Genomic DNA, 22,720 nt, shown 5'->3' with positions numbered 1-22,720 from the left:
TCCCTCCCTCTCAGTGGTTATCACCTTGTTTAAAATGACTTCATCAGAAGGACACAGCTCAGGTAGGTGAGGGTGTTTGGAACCCTGTGGGGTTCTCCTCTCCATTAGCCCTGGATTACCTCCTATTAACAGAGTTCATTCCTTTCCTTCTAGGGTGACAATCAGACATAATTTACTTAATGACAGGCTTTTTTGGGGTTAAAATTCATTTCCTTCCCGACAAAGTACAGTTTTATTTTATGCTGTATAACCTTAGGAAGATAGTCCACACTTGAGAAGTTGGTTTTAAGCAATTGCTATTTAAAAAAAAAAAAAAGTTTATCTTAATTTACTTTCCTTTCCTTTTTTTAAAAATTAATTTACTTTTCTTAAACGTCAAACCCTGAGGAAGTAACCTGAAGGGCAAGCAACAGGGTTTTTTTGTGTGTGTGTGTGGTTCATGGAAGCTTCTGAGTCAGGACAGGACTCCGCCTGCCACCTGCCGTCAACGATCACCAAACATTGGTTAAGAGGATAAATGGATTCACTGCTTGGAAGCAGCAGCTTTTATGGACTAGCCTGACTTGGTGGGGCGGGGGTGTCAAGTTATATGATCTTTTAAAGCCTTAGCTTTCTCCTCAGGAAAGTGCATATAATGACAGTAACTACCTCGTGGAATTGTGACCTTGAGTAAGTGCAGTCGTGCCTTCAGGTAGCTAATACAGCGCCGGATTACCTGGTGAGCATTCAATAAATTGTAGCTGCTGTCTTTATACTAAAGGGACTTAGATTGTATTTTTAAAGTTTCAACAAAGCAACGGCAAAGTTTCCAGATCTTCCAAACTGTCCCCTTTGATTCCATGGAGAGGTTTTATCGGGTGGTTTCGGTCAGATGGTTGCCTGGGAGATAGTCTGCTTGCCAGGGCGGTTTTGGAAGCTCACGTGGCAAAGTGCTCCTTAATTCCTGGTTATTAAATCACCACGCGCTTTGCAGGAGCTGAGACAGTAGATGCTGGGGGCTCAAGTGTTGGAGTTAATAAATGTCATTGCATATGGCATTTGAATGAGGACATTTGAAAGGAAAAACAAACCTGTTTAGAGAGAAAACATTGATAATGACCTGATCTAGGAACTGATTACTTTTGGAATAGAACCTTAAATATTGAGATAAAACTGTCTCTAATAACTACCTGGATTTTCCTGTGTTCAAAGGCAAGGAGATACCTTTCTGCCTGGTAAGTCGCCCTGACTATTGATGCCTTAGGTCCACGCTACTGGTTGGAAAACATTCCATTTGGTTGATTTAAGACAGAAACATGATCTTGGAGGTAAAAGAGACTTTAAATGACATGCACTTGTCTAGCCTGTGATGCTTGGGAAGAACTCAGACCGAAGCCAGCAGTAGCTTTGGAAAATGCTTCCCGTGAGGCTGGCTTGGTCATTCTTCCCACAGGAAGGCGTCTTCCTCATGTCCATTCCACGGGGGCAAATCCAGGGTGTCAAGAAAAGCAACACTTTAAGATTAAAAATTAAAAATAAAATATGTTATACCTCTTCTTGGAATTTGGTGGCCCGATCAATCCCTAAAAACCATCCTTAAGATGTAAAAATGACTTTGTTCATTAATGAGAGCTTTGTTCAAATGAGAAGTTCCAAATACCCTTCAGACTTTTATTACTGTTTTTTTTGACATATACTTAACTTCTCCCTCATTGAAATATTACCTCTGGCTTGAAACTGCAGGGGAACATTTTTTTCAATCAGATGTCCCTAAGAGATACCTTAAGAAATAGCATAAACTTGTTCCAAAGAACAGGACTTGCCGGGTATATGCACGAAGCTGCCAGGCGTGGGGCTCCGGGGATGGCAGCAGACACACCGTGGCGACGGCTCCAGCTCCTTCCTTCATCCGTTCCTTCAAGCACGGACTCATTTAGTTCAACAAACATTTCACTTATGCCTGAGCATTTCACTTATGCCAGGCCCTGTGCTCCAGGGCAGGGATGTAATCGTTCAGGAGAATAGTCTCTGTCTTCTTGGTGTTTATGTTCTAGTGAATAGTTAAGGGGGAGGAAAAAAGGTTATTACAAGGGGCACCTGGGTGGCTCAGTTCTTTAAGCGTCTGCCTTCGGCTCAGGTCATGATCTCAAGGTCATGGGATCGAGCCCCATGTTGGGAATCCCTGCTTCTCCCTCTGCTCCCCTGCCCCCCTCACTCTTGCACTCTCTCTCTCTCAAATAAACAAAATCTTTGAAAAAAAAAAAAAAGATTTTCTCCCACCCCTGCCCCATCCCTCCCCACTTAACATTCTCTCTCTCTCAAAAAAAGAAAGAAGAAGAACCCAATTTATTTATTCAGCAAACATTCTAAAAGTAACCTCTGTGTGCCAGGCACCATACCAAGCTCTGGAGACAGTGGCGAATATAAAAGACACAGTTCCTTGTTCCAGGGGGCACTTTTGTGAGGGAGAAACAGAGACGAAGCAGCATACGAGTAGAGGATTTAATTTTAACCTAATAACGGCTATGACGCTGCTGTGAGAGCATAACGTGGGATGGGCTGGAAGTGGGGGATGGCTACTGAATCTTCCTGAATCTTAATTTCACCAGTAAAGTGGGGAAAAAATGACAGCTGCCCTGTTTGTCCACTTGCCGCATCCCCTGAGGAAGAGGTAGAGACTAACGTACATAGAAGAGCCGCTGAGCCTCTGAAGTCACAAGAATGCTGTTAGTGTTGCTGCTGGTGGGGACCCGGGGTGGCAGGCAGAGGAGCAGGCCAATCCCCTAGTCCCCGGAGCTGAGCTCTGCTGAGGCTGTTGTGTGTGTGTGTTTGGCGGGGGGGAGTTGGGGGGTTGGGGGAGCGCACAGAGTTTCTGTCGTGGCAGCCCTGTCTCACTCTTCAGGGTGCGAGCCGAGCTCTGCTACCCTTCCGAGTTCAAATAAATCACACAATTTTGTCGTTTATTTCTTAATTTAACACATTTATAGAAGACGAAGCTGCAACCCTCGGATTTTAAGCAAGGAGGTGCTTGGAAAACCCGTCTAAGGATTGTAGTTTACCGGAGTCACCCCGCCCCCAGAGCCAGTACGGACGGCTGGTGGCTGCGCAAATGTATTTGGGTCACTTGGACAATTTTCCCTGCAAAGAAGAAATTTTCATCTGATGGTGTGTGAATAGTGGAAATGTGTATGTGTGTGTGTCTGTTAGCTTATTGAGAAGGGTCGGGAAAAGTTGTTTATTCCATGAAGCAAATAATGGCACAGAGTTCCTTTCTGTATGGATTTAAAGGTTTGGGCATTTTGATGTAACTGAAATGTGACTTTTTCCCCCCCTCCTCTTAATACAAGTTTGAGGATTTCTTTTTAATGTTTTTTTATTATGTTAGTCACCATACAGTACATCCCTGGTTTCTGATGTAAAGTTCGATGACTCATTAGTTGCATATAACACCCAGTGCACCATGCAATGTGTGCCCTCCTTACTACCCATCACCAGTCTATCCCATTCCCCCACCCCCCTCCCCTCTGAAGCCCTCAGTTAGTTTGAGGATTTCTTAAACTGGTATGAGAGTTGACAGATGAGTGACTCTGGTTCAGGGCCTGTAAAGTGACATGCTGGTGACACACTGACCAGGAAACCTTCTGCTTTCCCTTGAGCAGGGACTCTGTTTTTCTCTCTTTTTTGTGGCTTAAAGGATTTTCCCCTAAGTTGATTAAAAAACTGCATTTCAGAGTTAAGAGTTAGGTGAGGTAGACGGCTGATGACATACATTACCTGCATATCGTATGTTGGCAGCTATCCCATGTGGCAAGTGATATTTTCTAATAGAGGAACATCTTACTTAGATGTTTTAAATTATTAGAATACCTTAATGGTCCACACTTGTATCCCTGTTCCTCTTTCGGGCCTTTTGTTTCTTGTTCATCAGGGTCTGTGTCGCATGGCTGTCGAGGGGCCTGCTCCACATGACACTCCGGTCTAAAGAGAACTTCACTTACCTGGGGGGACAAAGCCCACCTGTGTGAAAAGTAACGGAATGCTCAGCCATCTGGTTCTTAAAGTAAATAGGAGAATAAGAGGGAAGAGATTGTTGGTGGTAAGAGCGGTGATGCTCGGATCAGTCAAAACATTTCTGTAAACGTGGCTTTCAACACAAAATCGCCAGCTTTTTATTTGCCGAGTCATTGGTGAAACTATCACTGTTTTATCTCATTTCATTAAAGACAGGATATTGTGGGGTGCCCGGGTGGCTCAGTCATTAAGCGTCTGCCTTCGGCTCAGGTCATGGTTCTGGCGTTCTGGGATCTAGCCCCACATCGGGCTCCCTGCTCAGCGGGAAACCTGATTCTCCCTCTTCCACTCCCCCTGCTTGTGTTCCCTCTCTTGCTGCCTCTCTCTCTGTCAAATAAATAAATAAAATCTTTAAAAAAAAAAACAAAAAACCCCAGGATATTGTGACCTGAAAAAATATAGAAAAGACCTAACACCAGAATGAGGGACAGGCATTTGAAATGATTTTGTTCCATTTTTACAAAACTCCCACCATATTGGCCTCACTTTTCTCATTTTGGCATGAGTGGAAGTGTTATCATGGGGTGACGTTCCGGAAACACTGGCCTGAATGAGGCCTCACTGAGAAAGGAGCCTTGGCCTGGACTGTGAAGATGGAGCACAGCAAAAAGAGAGGGCTGTCGAGTGGGTTGAGAAGCAAGAACAATTGCCTAGGGGTGGGAGGGGAGGGGGTGACGAACCAAGCTGTGCTCTGAAGAATGGTGGGAAATATGGGTGATGCTAGGGGATGGCACATTTTAGAACTCAGGGAGAAATTTAGATTTGTGGTAAAACGTAAAACAGAGCCGTTGGAGCTTTTTGGGTCTCAGAACATGAAAATAGCGTTTCAGATGATTGATCTGGTGGCAAAATGTTGTGTGGCCTGGGGAGGCTTGAGGAGGGAGGGCGCCATTGCTCTTCAATTAAGCTGTGAGACAGTGAAGCCAAGAATGGGAGAGTGGGTCCAAAAGGAGGGGAAAGGGCAAATTCAAGAGACATTTAGAAGAAGGAAAAGATAGGACTTGGTGACACATGTAAATATAGAAAGAGAACGGAATCAAAATGACAGCCAGAGGCTCTAGCCTGGGAGAACAGAAAAATAGTGGACATGATGACACAAATTAGAACTTTTCTTCAGTTGATTATTATAATAAAGTGCTATATTTGTGCCATTGCAGCTTGTCCTGGGAGGGTGGGGGAAACGACAAGTCATGTTTTGGGAAACAGCCTTTGTGGAGGACCTGGTAAAGACATTGTCTTACTGACTGAATCTACCTCAAGTTAGCACTTCTCTTCCATGTATTTTCAGATACAGAGTGAGCTGTATGTAATTTGCTGTTTCTTATCCCCAACATTAAGGAATTCTTGCATGTGATTAGGAAATCATGGGATGTAAGAGACATGATGTGTTCAAAGTAGAGGGGCACCTGAGAGTTGGAGTCAAAGGAACCAGGCGGTTGTCTACGCTGAGAGAAATAGACTTTGTTTTGGTCGTTGTTGTATCGTCATAAGCTCACTCAGAATTGGTGTCTCTGGATAGAGTGGGATTTTAGGCTGCGATAAATTACAGTTTATCATTTTATCTCCTAGAGTGGACAAGATCACAAAATTATTCTAGTAGGAGAAATCATAATTCCCTTAACCAAACCAGATTCAGTATGGCCCTAAAGGATCTTAGCACAAAATGGAGGCAAAGTTATCTTTGCTGACACTATTGAGACTTTCTCCACTTTATGATGTAATCAAATTCCACTGAAATGAGCCTTAAATTAAAACATTGCTAGTCTTGTAAATATGAACAAAGATTCATCTTTTTGAGATGTGAGCAGAATTCTTCCAGTCAAAAGCAGCCCAGCACCAGCATCTTAGAAAAACGAGGGCTGGGAGCTGGTAGATGATGTTTGAGGCTGAAGAGGTGAGGTAGGTCGGGTTTAGAGCATGACAGGGCTGGAGTTTTGAAATGGGAAGCCAGTGTGGAAGGAGGTAGGAGGTTTAAATTTTGAAAAGGTTACTAGGTGATGGCTGATGTTGGGGACTTGAACAAGGGTGGAGATGGTGAGGAGTCAAGACATTTGAGAGATCGAGAAGTAAAAGCATGACACATAGATTTCTGGCTTGTGCAACTGATGGGTGTAGCTGATGATCTCTGAAGTAATGGATCCTGGGAGAGAACCATGTTGTTACGCAGAATGGGAAGATTTCAACTTCAGTTTTGGACATTTGAGTTTGATGTGAGAGCTTCTGAGACATTCAAACTGTGGGAAAGAGAAAAGAAGTCGAAGGAAACAACATTGCAGGTCTATTTGAAGAGAGTTGAAAAAGATGGCCGATTTTAAATTAATGTAAGAAAATCAATAGCTTTCCTATATCCAAGTAACAGAAAATGCAGTGAAAGGAACACTCCCATTCACAATATTACAAAAAATCACTTAAGTATAAACCAAGTTAAAAATGTGGGAAACTTGTATGAAATACTTTAAAACGTCACTTAAGAGCATTAAAGAAGAATTTAATAAATGAATCAATGTACTACATTCAAGAATGTGAATACTAAGTATTGTAAAGAGATAAATTCCCTCAAATTTATTTATTAAGTGATTTTTTAAACTTGCTTAAAATTATTCTAAGATTTTTTTTTTTTATTCGACAGAGATAGAGACAGCCAGCGAGAGAGGGAACACAAGCAGGGGGCGTGGGAGAGGAAGAAGCAGGCTCCTAGTGGAGGAGCCCTGATGTGGGGCTCGATCCCATAACACCGGAATCACGCCCTGAGCCGAAGGCAGACGCTTAACTGCTGTGCCACCCAGGCGCCCCTGCTTAAAATGATTCTAAACTTAAATGGGAATAATAAGCATGTGAAAGTAGCCAGGAGAATCCTAAGCAAAGAGTTAATGACGAGATTTCAGGGTCATGAATTTTCTACTTACACAATTCCAGGTTTTCATTTTTTGTAAGTATTACTTCTGTAATTACAGAAACAAAACAGCAGCAGGAGCTGTAATAAATTATGATCTTTCCATGAAAGAGACTAAAGAGAGAGAGAAAGTGTGTGTGTGTGTGTGTGTGTGTGTGTGTGTGTGTGTCTGTCCGTCCATCCGTCCGTCCCTTGGAAAGGAAGGACATAAAAATTATAATGAAGAGAAAATATAACTACTGACTATAAATAAAAAGGATTATCAGAGGATACTGTAAACACCTGTATGCCAAAAATTGATAACCTAAGTGAAACTGACAAATTTCTAGAAAGACATAAACTACCAAAGCTGATTCAGGAAGAAATGAAAAATCTGGGTAGATCTATAAAAAGTAAAGAGATTGGATTAGTAACTGAAAACACTTTCTACAAGGTAAAGCTCAATCCTAGATGGCTTACTGGCAAATTCTACTAAATGTTAAAGAAAATCGAATACTATTTCTTCACTTAAAAAAAAAGAACAAGGGGCACTTGGGTGGTGCAGTCGTTTGGGTGGTGCAGTCGTTAGGTGTCTGCCTTTGGCTCAGGGTGTGGTCCCAGTGTTCTGGGATCGAGCCCCATGTCAGGCTCCTCCGGTGGGAGCCTGTTTCTTCCTCTCCCACTCCCCCTGCTTGTGTTCCCTCTCTCGCTGGCTGTCTCTGCCAAATAAATAAATAAAATCTTAAAAAAAAAAAAAAAACAAGAGTGAACACTTCTCAACCCATTTTATGAAGTCTACATCACCCCGATTAAAGAAAAATTCGATAGACCAATATCCATTATGAATATAGACAAAAAAAATTTGACAAATTACTAACTAGCAAACTAAATACAGCAGCACATAAAAGGATTATGCTCCATAACCAAATAGAATTTATCTCAGAATGCAGGGTTGGTTTACCATCTGAAAATCAGTGTACTATATCATACCAGTGGATATAGGACAAACACTAAATGGTCATCTTAGTAGATGCAGAAAAAATATTTGACAAAAGCTAACAGCACTTCATGATAAAACACTCAACAAACTAGGAACAGAAGGAAACTTCCTAAGCCAAATATAGGGTATCTCTGAAGACCCCCCAGCTAACATCATACTCAATGGTTGAAAGTCTGAATGCTTTCTCCCTAAGATGAGGACCAAGATAAATGCCCACCGCTGCTCTTCAGTATTGTATTGGAGGTAGTGGGGAGTTAGGCATGAGAATTTTTTTTAAAAAAGCATCCAGATTGTAAAGGAAGAAGTAAAACTATATCTGCAGATGGTATGATCTTTGTACAGAAAATTCAAAATAATAGAAGTATTAGAGCTAATAAATGAGTTCAACAAAGTTACAAGATACAAAAAGTTGAATATACAAAAATCAATTGTATTTCTGTACACTAGAAATCAGTGATCTGAAAATGTAATTAAGGGAACAGTTCCATTTGCAATAGCACCCAAAAGATTAAAATACTTAGGGGGGGGGAGGTGCCTGGGTGGCTCAGTTGGTTAAGCATCTGTCTTCTGCTCAGGTCATGATCTCACGGTCCTGGGATCCAGCCCCATGTCAGGCTCTTTGCTCAGCAGGGAGTCAGCTTCTCCCTCTCTCTCTGCCCCTTCCCCTCCCCTCATGCTCTCTCTCTTTTTCTCTCTCTCAAGTAAATTAAAAATATTTTTAAAAAATGCTTAAAATAGGAATTTTTTAAATGAAAGAAGTATAAACTTATATTCTGACAATTACAAAACAAAGTTAAGACTTAAATGAATGGGGGGTGGCATCCCATGTTCATGGAGTAGAAGATTTAAAATTGTTAGGATGACACTACTCTCCACATTCCCTGCAGATTCAATGAAATCCTTATCAAATTCCAGGCTGCCCCCCCCCGCCGCCCAAATTAACAAGCTAATCCTAAAATTCATGACAATTTGACAGATCCAGAATAGCTAAAACAATTTAGAAAAAGAACAAAGTTGGAGAACTCATGCTTCCTGATTTCTAAATTTATTACAAAGCTATGGTAATTGCTATGGTCTGAATGTTTGTGGCCCTCCCTCCCAAAAGGTGCTGGTTATTAGTAGGTGGGGCCTTTGGGGGTACTTAAGTCATGAGATTGGAACCTTAATAAATGGGATTAGCACCTTATAATAGAGATTCCAGAGAGATCCCTAGCCCCTTCTGCTGAGAATTTATAAGAAGTCTGCATCCTCACCAAACCGTGCTGGCATCTTGATCTCAGACTCAGAACCGTGAGAAGTAAATGTTTGTTGTTTATAAGCTACCTAATTATTGTATTTTGTTATAGTAGCCTGAACAGACTAAGACAGTAATCAAGACAGTGTGGTCATGGCATGAGGAGAGACATGCAGATGAATGGACTAGAATTGAAGGACCACAAATAAGCTGTCACATTTATAGGAAATTAATTTTCAGCAAGGGTCTAGACAAGTCAGCGGGGAAAGAAGAGTCTTCTCAACAAATTGTGCTGGTACAGCTGGATACCCACCTGCCAAGGAATGAACTTGGACTCCTTCTTCACATCACACTCAAAAATGAACTCAAAATAGATTATAGGCTAGATGTCTAGTTAAGAGTTGGAAGTGTAAAAAAGCTAAAAGTATTAAAACCCTTAGAAGAAAATATAGGAGTAGATCTCTAACACCATTGGTTAGGCAAAGCCTTCCTAAACATGATACCAAAAGCACAAGCAACCAAAGAAAATAGATGCTTTGGACTTTCTCAAAATTAAAAACTTTGTTGCTTCAAAGAACACCATCGGGGCACCTGGGTGGTATAGTCGGTTAAGCGGCTGCCTTTGGCTGAGGTCATGATCCCAGGGTCCTGGGTCCAAGCCCCGCATGGGGCTCCCTGCTCAGCGGGGAGCCTGCTTCTCCCTCTCCTTCTGCCTGCTGCTCTGCCTACTTGTGCTCTGTCAAATAAATAAATAAAATCTTCAACAACAACAACAACAACAAAACATCAAGAAAGTGAAATCCCGCAGAATGGGAGATTATGCAAGTCCTATATCGAATAAAGATATCCTATCTATAGATACCTATATATTTAGAATAAAGAGTTCTCACAGAAAAAGGCAAATCACCTAATTTAAAAAAATGGGCAAAAAAGTTTAAATAGAAATTTCTCCAAAGAAGATTTACCAGTGGCTAATAAGCACATGAAAAGATGCTCCAAGTCATTCATTAGTCATCAGAGAAATGCAAATTAAAACCACAGAGATGAAAAACCGCAGAGACAGACAATAACAAGTATTAGGGTGTGGAGAAATCCGAGAGCCCTCAGACGCTGCTGGTGGGACGACGAAATAGTGCAGATGCTGTGGAAAACAGCCCGGCACTTGCTCAAAATGTGAGATGTAATGCCTCAGAGGTTCCCAACAAGAGAAATAAAATCTGGGTCTACACCACAGCTGGCACGGCATTATTCACAATAGCCAAAAATTGGAAACAACCCAAATGCCTCTGAGCTGATGAATGGATAAAGAAAATGCGGTCTATCCGTACAATGGGGTATCACTCAGTTAGGAAAAGGAATGAGGTACCGATTCACGCTACAACGTGGGTGAACTTTAAAAACACGCTCAGTGGAAGAAGCCAGTCACAAAATGCCACATACGGTAGGATTCCGTTTATCTGAACCGTCCAGAAGGCAACTCCACAGACACATAAAGTAGATCAGTGGTTGCCTAGGAGTCGGGTGAGGGGTAGTTGAGGAGTAATGGCTAATGGGTATGGAATCTCTTCTGGGGGATGAGGAAAATGTTCTAGAATTGATTGCGGTGGTTGTGCAACCCTGTGAATGTACTAAAAACCATTGAATTAGACGCTTGAAATAGACGAATTGAATTATATCTGATAAGGCTGTTATATAAAAATATACTGAGTGAAAAGTTTACAGAACCGTATATTTGCATAGACATAATATGTTTATAATAAAACACTATATTCTTAAAAACTGGCAAAATTTGTGAAGCGCTGTAAAAGTGACTGGTGTGTTTTCTCTTGCGATGATGGTAGCTTTAATCGTGTAACGGAGCTGGTGAGAAAATTTCTTCACAGGAACTGATGCCACTTCATTATTAAGATGTAGCATTTACTGTATTCTCTCCATATGCCAACATCGTGCTAAATTAATTTTTTAAGGATTTATTTATTTATTTATTTATTTAATTTTAGAGCAAGAGAGCATGAGCAGGAGGGGCAGAAAATCTGTCCTCTTAGCCCCATCGTGGGGCTCGATCTCATGACCCTGAGATCATGACCTGAGCTGAAACCAAGAGTCGAGTCGGATGTTTAACCAGTTGCGTCCCCCAGGTGTCCCTGTGCTGAATTCTTAATATGCATTTTTTCATTTGTGTTTCACAACACTTGATGGTGGCCCCATATTTTCTGTCAGTCTCCCCTTGCCTTCTGTTATCTAGCATTTGCAAAATTGTGTTATTTATCTGAATGTCCAAAATGCACAGTTCCTTCTATAGCTGTTAGCAGTAGCTATAAAGTAAATACTGTAGGTGTTAATTTGAATTGGCATTCATGTGATCCTATGTGGTTATAAGAGCATATTGATAAATTTATCTCTGTATGTTTAACATTTAAAGTTTAAATGAAAACATATTTGTTATACTTGGTTCTCAATTGGAGGAGAAAATACTTTTTAGTTGTCAGGTTTTTTGTTTAGTGTCGCACTAAATTTGAAAGATAATCCTTGGCAGAGATAATTTCTAGGTTTTTTTTCCCATTGCAAATACAGACTTGTGTCTCAGTCGTTTGTGCTGCTATAACAAAATACCACAGAATGCGTGGCTTAAATACATCTATTTCTCACAGTTCTGGAGGCTGGAAAAGTCCAAGGTCAAGGCGCTGGCAGATGGGGGTCTTGGTGAGGGCCAGCTTGTGGCATAAAGACGGCCACATTCTTGCTGTGTCCTCTCGTGGAGAGCAGAGCGAGAGCAAGCTGTGGGGTCTCTTCTTGTCAGGGCGCTAATCCCACCACTAGGGCCCCACCCTGATGACCTCATCTAAATCTGAGCATCTCCTAAAGGTCCCACCTCCAGACACCGTCACGTTGGGTTAGGGCTTTGACATTAATTGAGGGTACTTTGGGGGAGGGGGCAACACAATCCAGTCCTTAGCAACTAGCTGTGAACATCTCCATAAATGCTAACCCTAGATTTCTGTTTGTTTTCAGTATTATGTGCCAAGAACCTTGCAAAGAAAGACTTCTTCAGTAAGTACATGCCCGCTTTTGCTGTCTTACAATAGTAATATTCCTCACATTTTTTTTTTAAAGACTTTATTTATTTATTCGACAGAGATAGAGACAGCCAGCGAGAGAGGGAACACAAGCAGGGGAGTGGGAGGAAGAAGCAGGCTCATAGTGGAGGAGCCTGATGTGGGGCTCGATCCCATAATGCCAGGATCACGCCCTGAGCCGAAGGCAGATGCTTAACCGCTGTGCCACCCAGGCGCCCCCCTCACGTTTTTGCAACATAAACTTAAAAAAAAAAAACCCCTGGGTATATTCCCCGGAAGAGTTCTGCCCTTTGCTGAATAGATCCATGGTTTGACCAACTTCATTTCCAGGTTGACTACCACGGAGAGGCTTACCTTAGCTGCGAGGCACGGAGTTCATAATCATACAAGAGAGACTGTCTCTCATTCCCTGTGCCGGCCGCGCCCTGTTTTCTGTCTTTCCGCCCATTAATAGATTCCTTTCTTTTGAAGTGTTCTCAGCTCAAATACACACGAGACATTTTTTCTATAAAATAGCTGGGTTTGAGTCAAATTGTTAGTCAAATTTTAGAAATTAAATCACATTTTGAAAGCCTCATAATGAAAGGAAGTGTAAAAAAAAATAAACGTGCAAAAAAGAGCAAGAGGATCCTTTTCTGCAGGAAGAAATCACCGCTTAGCTTAAAAAAGTTCACCCACTCTAAAGCAGGTGCCTGCAGCATGAAATTTCTCAGTCTTTCTGATGCTCACAAGAATGCTGCTCGGTTCTTAAGTGGTATTATTCACACTTTAAACTCAGGCTTTCGGACTTTATTCGAGTAGCCGGCAAGCTCCGGAGGAGTGGCCCCGTCCAGGTGTATCTTTAAAGCCCTAACCTTGCGACCTCTCAGATTGTATGAATCCATTGAGGAATCTACCGGTTTAAGACTTGGTGAACACTTTTGTGCATAAACTAGACAAAGATCAGTAAACAAGATTTCTAGGTATTATTTTCTAGAAAGTTTTAAATACAATTAATTATAGACCCCTTTTCTTCCATTTAATTAGACCACTTAGTGATCATCAGAAATGAAAGTTTGAATTTAAGCCTATTTTTTTTTTATCATTTTCTAGCCTCTAAAAATCTGAGAATGATGTCATACTGGGTTGCCTATTTTAGGAAGCTCACTAGCAATAACTTATTTTGCTGATCAAACTAACCCTAAAGCAGAGAATAAAATGCCCTGGGGTGATCTTCACCAAATTAGATAATCCTGAAGCTCTCTGCAGCCTGTAACACCACGTTCTGTGTCCCATGGATGGATCTGTAGTCTCATCCAGGTGTGGCTGTCCCCTCTCCTCCAGGACTCCCCGACCCCTTTGCAAAGATTGTGGTGGACGGATCTGGGCAGTGCCACTCAACGGACACTGTGAAAAACACATTGGACCCCAAATGGAACCAGCACTATGATCTGTGAGTCAAATATTCTATAAGCAAATTTGGGGAACCCCAGGAAAGTAGGTATCTAGCTTTTAAGAGAAGCATTTAATAATAAAGATAAAAATGAGTTACCAATTTCTTATTGATAACAAAAGCGGATGGCTAAATGGATACATACTGCCTGATTTTAGAATCCATATACTTGGAATTTCTTGCGTTTGACATTTTCATGGATTTTTTAAAAAGATTATTTATTTATTTATTTGAGACAGAGAGAGAGAGGGAGAACGCATGAGATGGGGGAGGTCAGAGGGAGAAGCAGACTCCCCACTGAGCGGGGAGCCCGACGCAGGACTTGATCCTGGGACTCTACGATCATGACCTGAGCCGGCAGTCGCTTAACCAGCTGAGCCACCCAGGCGCCCCTTCATGGTTTGCTTCCATAACTGCGGTTTTCAAACTTTTCTGTCTCTTGGCCATGCTAACAGGAAAAAAGGGGCCATAGTTCAGGTCCTCTGTATGCTACTCTGTTTTGTTTTTTGTCTTTTCCAGTGAAGCTCTAAACCTGGTTGTAGAGCTTTATTATTTTTTTTAAAGCTTTTATTTATTTATTTGAGAGAGAGAGAATGAGAGAGATCATGAGCAGAGCAGAAGGGTAGAGGGAGAAGCAGACTCCCTCTGAGCAGGGAGCCTGATGCGGGGACTCAATCCTCATGACCTGAGCCGAAGGCAGACATTATTAATTAATTAGTGCATTATTTTGGGGGCATCTGACTGGCTCAGTCAGTGGATCATGGGACTCTTGACCTCGAGGTTGTGAGTTCGAGCCCCATATTGGGGGTAGAGTTTACTTACAAATAAAATCTTTAAAAAAATGCATTATTGTGCATATTTATTATGCAGATATGTGTTATATATATTTCCATCTTTGAAATCCCACTTTTTAGTACAAGTAGATTTTCTACAAGAGAAAACATAGTTTGACATGGTTGAACGTCTACCAGGCTATGCAACCATCAGACAATGTCTTACGTTCATTCCTCAGATGGATTGCACTTTGAAAACCACTGTTTTATATACACCTAAGTTTTCACGTCCCTGCTGAGAAGTTTTCATCGAAGGAACGTGGAGTGATTCTTGGTTTTGTATGATACAGATTGCACTGAGTTTGGGTAGATTTTTAGTTAACTGGATTCCAAGACACATTGCAGTTACACTCAAGAATCCCAAGTGGCTTGGAAAGTGGTGGTCATTCCTTGTCCCAAAAGCTGCCCTCTGTGGCTGATTTGCACGGAGAAGTAGGTGGGGGTGTAATGTCTGAGTTAGTGCTCTGTAGTGTGCTTCCGGTGGACCTGTGGGTTTCTAAGCAGCCCTTGGTGCAAACTGGTATTCAACATTAAAGCCTAATTGATGGGAATTTATGAATCATGTTGTCGTCCTTTGAAACTATGAAAATACAGCGAATCTCTGTTCTAAGATTATCGGCATGATGTCGTTATGCCCATTTGCTTCTTCTATAACTGGGCGTCACCCTTTTCCCAGATCACTGAAGGGAGTAGGTGTGTATTTATTGAGTGCCTGTTAGATGTGGAATAGGGAGCCCCCATCACGTTAAAAGGACTCTTTCGTACTAACAAGTCAGGCAGATTAAATCTCTGTGGGCTATCCTAATCCGGAAAGACAATTAAAAAGGAGCTTGCACGTTTGCAGGTATGTTGGGAAGACGGATTCGATAACCATCAGCGTGTGGAACCACAAGAAGATTCACAAGAAGCAAGGAGCTGGCTTCCTGGGCTGTGCGCGGCTGCTGTCCAACGCCATCAGCAGACTGAAGGACACTGGCTGTAAGAACCACATGCTTTCCTGCCTCTCAGTACAACTGAGGAAGGCTTATGAGGCATCTTTTTTGGGTTTTTTTTTTCTTTTGAATACTGAAATACGCAATTCCTGCCTTCCTCCCTAGTTAACATTTCCCTGGGTTAAGTTTTGAATTGTTTGTTTGCAGACCAGCGTTTGGATCTATGCAAACTAAATCCCTCAGATACTGATGCAGTTCGTGGCCAAATAGTGGGTAAGAACTTTCTCATCTGTATAAAGAGATGCTTTTACAGACATTAACATTCAACGCTTCATCACTGAGAAAGCGCACACAGGCAGTGACAGTAGTGACAGATTTCAAAGGACAAGCCACATCCGGGGCCATCTTTTCAGCACCAAAAACGTTCATCTTGTGTGCTTTTATGATTTTTCCTAATTCCCTTCATCCCGTCATCCCAAGTTGAGTTAAAATGACGAGGCTCCAAAAAGATTTCGGGTTTTCATTTCAAATACAATTTTAAGCACCTCATTCATGGACGATTAATTTGTCATTGTCTCCTCCAAGCGTACATGGTAAGAATGGTGGCCACACATGCGAGGGCTGAGAACTAGTTTCTTCAGGAAGGCTTATCGTGTATGTACAAAGCAAAGTTCGGAAGACTTCCGTGTGATAGGAATTTTATAGAGTCAGGATTGAAGTTTGGAGGAGGAAGAAAAATCAAATGTGCTGAAGTTACAAGTGTTGACTGGAGGTATCCCGTTGGAAGCAATTTATCCGTCAAGTGGCTTGTTCTGTTATCCACCCCATCTTATTAGCATTTTGGGGTAATTCCAGTGTTGACTGTATACACTGCAAGGAGGTGGAGGAAACCTGGTATTTCAGCAGCATACCAGAGTGAGTTAGGACCCCAAGTTTTTCAGACATTGTCTTGAAGAGACTTGACTCAAAATAAATGAACAGCGGGTACGCATCCTGAAAACTGTCATAATGAGAAAGTTCTCACTTAATGCTTTTCTGTTTGTGACTTCTTTTTCTCCGTGAAGTGGTGTGCCAGGGGAAAAATGAGTAGAAGCAATCTTATAAATGTCTTTGTTGTTCATAGTAGGGATAGAGGATAAATATTTAAGTTCATCCAGACTTCGCAGATACTGAAAGTGCTTTCTGAGTCCTTATTAAAAATCTTCTTTAAAAATGAGGTGACTTAGAGGAAGTGACTGTTGTGAATCTGTTATTTTTATGGGGAGGGTGAAAACACAGCACCCCCTTCTGCACGTTTACCAGGAATGTTCCAAGCAGTATGCGGAGGCATGCAGCTAATGGAGTAAATGCTTCACACTTGAGAGCCTAGCAGTAGATACGTTTCTGTATATACGTGTCCCTCGCTTTGTATGATAATATTGTACGTAAGTTACACATTCGCAATGGCTCACTGTATTACAATTGTATGAAATGCCACTGGATTTTAATGCAAGACGTTCTTTTCTGTTTTAGTCAGTTTACAGACACGAGACAGGATAGGCACTGGCGGCTCTGTGGTAGACTGCAGAGGACTGTTAGAGAATGAAGGGTATGTATCCCCACGGCAGTGCCCACTCACGTCTCTGCTGCCTTGGGCTCTCGCACTCCCTGAAAGTAGCTTTCACACCTTCGTGCTGAATGCTTGACACACGGGAAAGGACTTTGGGATAAAGGCGGGGTTTGGTTTCCCTGTTTATAAAAGAAGCTGTAAAGATTAGTGGAGTTGCACCCACAAGATTTGGGATCCAACTGAAAGAGATTTTCACTGGCCAAAGATGGGAGTTTGAGTGTCAATAAGAGTCATAACTACAATGGATGGAAACACATTAAATATATTAAAATTTTTTGGGGGCGCCTGGGTGGCACAGCAGTTAAGCGTCTGCCTTCGGCTCAGGGCGTGATCCCGGCGTTCTGGGATCGAGCCCCACATCAGGCTCCTCTGCTATGAGCCTGCCTCTTTCTCTCCCACTCCCCCCTGCTTGTGTTCCCTCTCTCGCTGGCTATCTCTATCTCTGTCAAATAAATAAATAAAATCTTTAAAAAAAAAAAATTTTTTTTTGAGTTTACCATGACACTGAGGAAAAAAACACTTAAAAAAATAACACCTTAAAAACTCATTGGTCACTATCAGAGTTTTGTGATCCCCAGTGCCTTAATGGAGCGGGGCAGTAATCATTAGTAGTTTCTAAAACACCACAAAAGAGAGGTAATCTGACATTAAGACACCTCTTGGAAATCAAGAGGATGGAGGCACGCTCAGCCCCAAGGGAAGGCACTAAGCAGCATCCAGAAGGGGGCGCTCTGTAGACAACTGCATCGCAAGAGAAATAAAAAGGAAGAGAATCTACAAATTAATAATAAAAGAGACTTAAGAGGTTCACCTACTAAATGCAGTGTGGGGACCTTGTTTAGATGCTGATTAATGAGACCACTGGAGAAGTCTGGACACTGATATTTGATGATATTAAAAAAAAATCAATATCCTTTTTTTTAGTCGTGATAATGGAAGAAGTCCTTATCTTCTCAAGATACATGCTGAAATATTTAAGGATGAAAGGGAAACACTCTGGGATTGGTTTCAGAATAATCCAGTGGAGGGGAGAGAGTGGAGGAGTAGCTGGGCTGGCCATTGTTGTAGCTGGGTGAGGAGCCCCGGGGGCGGTATGGGGAGGCGGTTGTGGAGATAGTCTCTCAATTTGTGTATATTTGGAAGTTCTCAGTGTAAGATGTTTTTTTTAAAATACTTGTGAGGGGAATAGCCTTTTAAGGTAAATTGTCTTCAGAATTGTTCAGGAGGTAGAGATGTGTGTTCGAGAGGACTTAAAAGTCATTGCAGTACTTTATATAACCAGGACTTCTATGATAGAGTAAAGTAACAAGGAAAATGGAATATTTGGATTTGATTTTAAAGCAAGAAAAATGAAGTCTCATTTCACGAGCTTCTTATAGCACAGGGTTGGGTTTTTTAATCCTTCAGCCCTCCCTGAGGATGGCATCCTGCACGTGCCTCGGTAGCACTCCACATATGGCTCCCTTTGGCTGCTTGTGCCTCACGGAGAAGTCTGTCTTTCTGTATAAATAGGACAGAACGAATTTCATACAACTAGGCACTGGGGGCATCTCTATTGAGGGAAAGCCCAGTAAGCGGGTGTGGGGGCGTCGCGGTGGGGTTTGAGGTGCGCATCTCGGGCCGGGGTCACCATGTGCGCCGTGCCCCTCTCCTTTTCAGAACCGTGTATGAAGACTCGGGGCCTGGAAGGCCACTCAGCTGCTTCATGGAGGAGCCGGCCCCTTACACGGACAGTACCGGTGCTGCTGCGGGGGGAGGGGACTGCAGGTTCGTGGAGTCCCCGAGTCAAGATCAAAGACTCCAGGCGCAGCGACTCCGAAATCCTGAGGTCCGGGGGTCCCTCCAGACGCCTCAGAACCGACCCCACGGCCACCAGTCACCAGAACTGCCCGAAGGCTACGGTGAGAGAATAGACCCCGCCGTCCCGCGTGGTGGCTGCCGTGGCTCCTTGTTGAAGCCTTTTTTAGTGACTGTCCGCGCCCTGAGTGCTGACGTTGGCGGAGCCGTGCCCTACGCCGGCTGTGTCAGGATGCAGACAAGTAAAAAAGGTGGTGATAAATCATGAATTTGTCAGCAATTGCTCCACTCTCCCAGTTTAGCAATGGTGTGAAAATTTTAGGCAAATGAAGACCCAAAAAAATGCAGGATGATGCGTGGGCTGGATGAGGGTACGTGTAGCGCTCTGTGATGTGAATGTGGGCGGGGGGACTGCGCTGGGTACGAGGGAAAGAAGGGCCCATCTGACCGCCCCGGAGAGGAGAACCCAGTGAAGGAGAAATATAATAGAGATGTGCAGATAATAGCAGACAGGAGCACGGCCGGAGGTGACCGGGGGCGGGACGAAGGTGGCTACACATCCTGAGTCTCATGGGGTGTGGCCGGGGAAGGGGAGCACTGTCTCCGCAGGTGTGAGCAGGGAGCAGGGCCAGCCGCCCAAATATTCGCACAGGGCTCGCGAAGTGAGCAGGTCCGGCAGAAGCTCACCACTCTCGTCTCGGTGATTCAGAAGAATACCGAGAGGAAGCTTAGACTCTGCGCTGAGAGGATTCTTTGACAACTCTCCTTGGAATTGAATCTAACTAGCCCCCTCCTCTGATTTCTTGTGCAGAACAAAGAACGACGGTGCAGGGCCAAGTTTACTTTTTGCACACACAGACTGGAGTTAGCACATGGCACGACCCCAGGATACCAAGGTGGGTTTTCTAGAATGTGCATGGTCAGAGCCCTTTCTCCAGCAGCTCGGGGGGGACATTCCCCCCCGCCCCCGCTGGATGGTAGCACCCCTTGGGCTGGAAGAAGAGTGGCAGCACAGAGAGGATGAGTCACAAGGGCTTGGACTCAGGCTCTCTGGGTTAGAGTCGCACCAGCTCTGCTGCCCCCTTCAGACTCCTCTTGGTACCCAGGCAACTGCTCTTGTCACACAAGTGGGTCCTTAAGAGAGCAGGCCTGGATCTTGAAATCAGATCACGTAACTGGAAAGACCCTCGCCCCTATATGAAATCAACCGTGCTCTTGCTTAAAACCCAGTGAGCCCTTCAAGGTGTGTTGCTGTCATTTTCAACCAAAAATAATCGATGGATGAAATGATGGGATGGCTGGGGTTTGCTTCAGATAATCGGGGCCGGGAAGTGGGGAGCGAGTAGGGAGGGGCGTGTTTGAAATAGGTGGACGATGAGTTGGTAATGGTCAAAGTGGGTTATTCATTAATGGTCTCTCTCTACTTTTTATGTGCTGAAAATTTTCCATCAGAAAATGTTACCAAGGAAATATAAAGACTCTATTACCCTTTCTCTCTTCTACTTTACTGTCCCTATTGCCTCAGTCCCTTGGGGACCATTCCTGGGGGAGATGAAGCTTTTCTATACGAATTCCTTCTACAAGGCCATACATCTGAGCCCAGGTCAGAGAGACCCCCGCCCCTCCCCCATCCCGTAATGGAGTTAAGTTTCTTTTTTTTTTTTTTTCTTTGTTTTGCCTTTCTTTTCAAAATTTGTTTTGGTTTAGAATAGCATTACTACCTAATAACATTTTTAGTAATGCTCATTTCCTTTCTATTCATAATTTGTTTCATCTGAGAACAAGCTTCCTGTTGCTGACTTTCCAAGTCTCTGTTGAATTTAAAATTTAGTATCTATAATTAGAATGGAAATATTACCTGCGAATGAATGAGGTGTCTCTTTAGTACCCACTGTAAGAACTGTCAGGTTTTGTGCTAATTAGACAAGTGACCTGGTCAGTGATGTTGTGCTCCCACGTGACTGGACTGTATTGAAATCAGTAACCGTGAGGTTAGGGTCAGAACCACTTGGGGAACAGAGCCCACTAAAGCACGAGAACGCCGCTTCCCAGTGCCCCTGCTCAGAACCGAGAGATTCTAAAGGTGTGTTAAAATGTCCCCCTGAGCTTTAAACTTGTGCTTCTGGGAGCTTTTCAGTGAAGACACCTCTGTGACCTTGGGGCGTTTAACATAACTTGTAAAATTAGGTAGTTTTCTGACAGCAATCAGCTACTTCCTGCTACTTGGCCCTCTTTTGTGTAAGAAATGCTGTTCCCCGGTGGACCAGGTTCCCCGGTGGACCAGGTTCCCCGTCACAGTTATAGGCTCTGAGGGCTCCGTTTTTATCTCTTGGGTGTCGCTGCCACTCGCAACGGACTCAGTGGGAGTTCGGCGTAAGTAGCACCATGACTGTCCCTCTTAGCGGAACTGGGCCATGGCCTCACTGATCAGGGACTCCTGTGGTTCCTCTCGCTGAAGCTTTTGGTCTTATGCCTTGACATGCAGATGGACAAACCTCTCTGTTATCTTCCATTTTGGTAGAGACCTTAACAGTGTGAATTGCGATGAACTTGGACCACTGCCACCAGGTTGGGAAGTCAGAAGTACAGTTTCGGGGAGAATATATTTTGTAGACCATAATAACCGAACCACCCAGTTTACAGACCCAAGATTACATCACATCATGAAGTAAGACTTTTACACAATCTTTGTTGACCTCTTACATTTATAATTTAATGTTTTCTAATATTTCTCTCAATTTACCTACTGCCTTGTTAGTGGAGAATAAGCATTAAGGAAAATAGGATAAATAGTTGGTGGACAGGTGTGTGTCTCAGACTCTCAAGTAAGCTGTGAGCTGTTCTGAGCTGTATTGTTGCCACCTTTTCTTGCTTGCAGCCTAAATAAAATTCACCGAGAGGGCAGTCTTAGTACAGCTCCATTCTTGAAGCTTCCGCATGCGGCGCTCTGAGGGAGTGTGTGGCCCTTCGAGCAAGGGGCAGGAAGGGCTGTGCTGTCCGCAGTGCTTTTCGCCGGAGTCTTTTCTCGTGCCCGCCATTCCAGGACAACTTGGAACTGGGAGTTATCTTGGATCCCACGTTCAGTGTCCCGGGTTTGTCATGTCCTCCAGAACGTAAGAGCCCACGTAGCCCTTCTCATTGATAGCTGACCTTGGTGGCAGAACCTGAACAAGACAAATGCCACTTCATCCCTCTACTCGTCCTCGTCCTTGATTTTCCTGGAATTTTGTGAGTGGCCTTAGAGTTCTGTGTTACGAACTCTCACCTGGTCCGAATGGGGGTCATTGCTTGCAGCTCCCTTGGCCGCTACTTTTGAAGTGACCTTGATGCTTCTCTTCCTCTCAAGTCACCAGTGCCAACTAAAGGAGCCCAGCCAGCCGCTGCCATTGCCCAGCGAGGGCTCTGTGGAAGATGAGGAGCTTCCTGCCCAGAGATATGAAAGAGATTTAGTCCAGAAGCTGAAGGTCCTCAGACATGAACTTTCACTCCAGCAGCCCCAAGCTGGTCATTGCCGCATCGAAGTATCCAGAGAAGAAATATTCGAGGTATGGAATTCAGTGCGAGCAGCAGTGAGGCATAGACTATTCAACCCTGTTAACAGACAGTGAGTTCTTCTTTCTGTTTGGTGTTTCAGGTCTTGATTTTTTTTTAAGATTTTATTTAGAGAGAGAGAGAGAGAGACAAAGATAGTGAGAGAGAGCAGGAGCAGGGGGGAAAGGGAGAAGTAGGCTTCCCGCTGAGCTGGGAGCCCGACACGGGGCTCGATCCCAGGACCCTGGGACCATGACCTGCAGACACTTAACCGACTGCGCCGCCCAGGCGCCCCTTCAGGTCTTGATTTTATTTTATTTTATTTTATTTTATTTTATTTTATTTTATTTTAT

At 43.3% G+C, this 22,720-nt stretch overlaps 1 protein-coding gene across 6 annotated transcripts in view; it reads left to right on the top strand.

Moving 5' to 3' along the window:
* The window catches only part of SMURF1 (SMAD specific E3 ubiquitin protein ligase 1), a 68,412-nt gene that overhangs the window by 26,572 nt on the left and 19,120 nt on the right, over positions 1-22,720 (top strand). For 2 of the 6 annotated variants that reach the window (XM_019804819.2, XM_019804818.2), the window contains exons 1-10: positions 10,226-10,597; positions 12,169-12,207; positions 13,557-13,665; positions 15,343-15,476; positions 15,638-15,703; positions 16,943-17,018; positions 18,699-18,940; positions 19,648-19,732; positions 21,358-21,504; positions 22,183-22,381. In XM_019804819.2, coding sequence (XP_019660378.2) covers positions 10,468-10,597; positions 12,169-12,207; positions 13,557-13,665; positions 15,343-15,476; positions 15,638-15,703; positions 16,943-17,018; positions 18,699-18,940; positions 19,648-19,732; positions 21,358-21,504; positions 22,183-22,381 — 1,227 coding nt within the window. In that variant the 5' untranslated portion in view covers positions 10,226-10,467. Of the gene's footprint in view, positions 1-19; positions 63-10,221; positions 10,598-12,168; positions 12,208-13,556; positions 13,666-15,342; positions 15,477-15,637; positions 15,704-16,942; positions 17,019-18,698; positions 18,941-19,647; positions 19,733-20,361; positions 20,440-21,357; positions 21,505-22,182; positions 22,382-22,720 lie in introns of those variants that run through there. The other 4 variants (XM_019804821.2, XM_034669826.1, XM_034669825.1 and 1 more) reach the window with 4 other exon arrangements.

This window comes from Ailuropoda melanoleuca, chromosome 10 (genome assembly GCF_002007445.2).
Source record: "Ailuropoda melanoleuca isolate Jingjing chromosome 10, ASM200744v2, whole genome shotgun sequence".
Lineage (NCBI taxonomy): Eukaryota > Metazoa > Chordata > Mammalia > Carnivora > Ursidae > Ailuropoda > Ailuropoda melanoleuca.
Note: the sequence above shows the minus strand (reverse complement) of the source record. Positions and strands in the feature narration are given on the sequence as shown.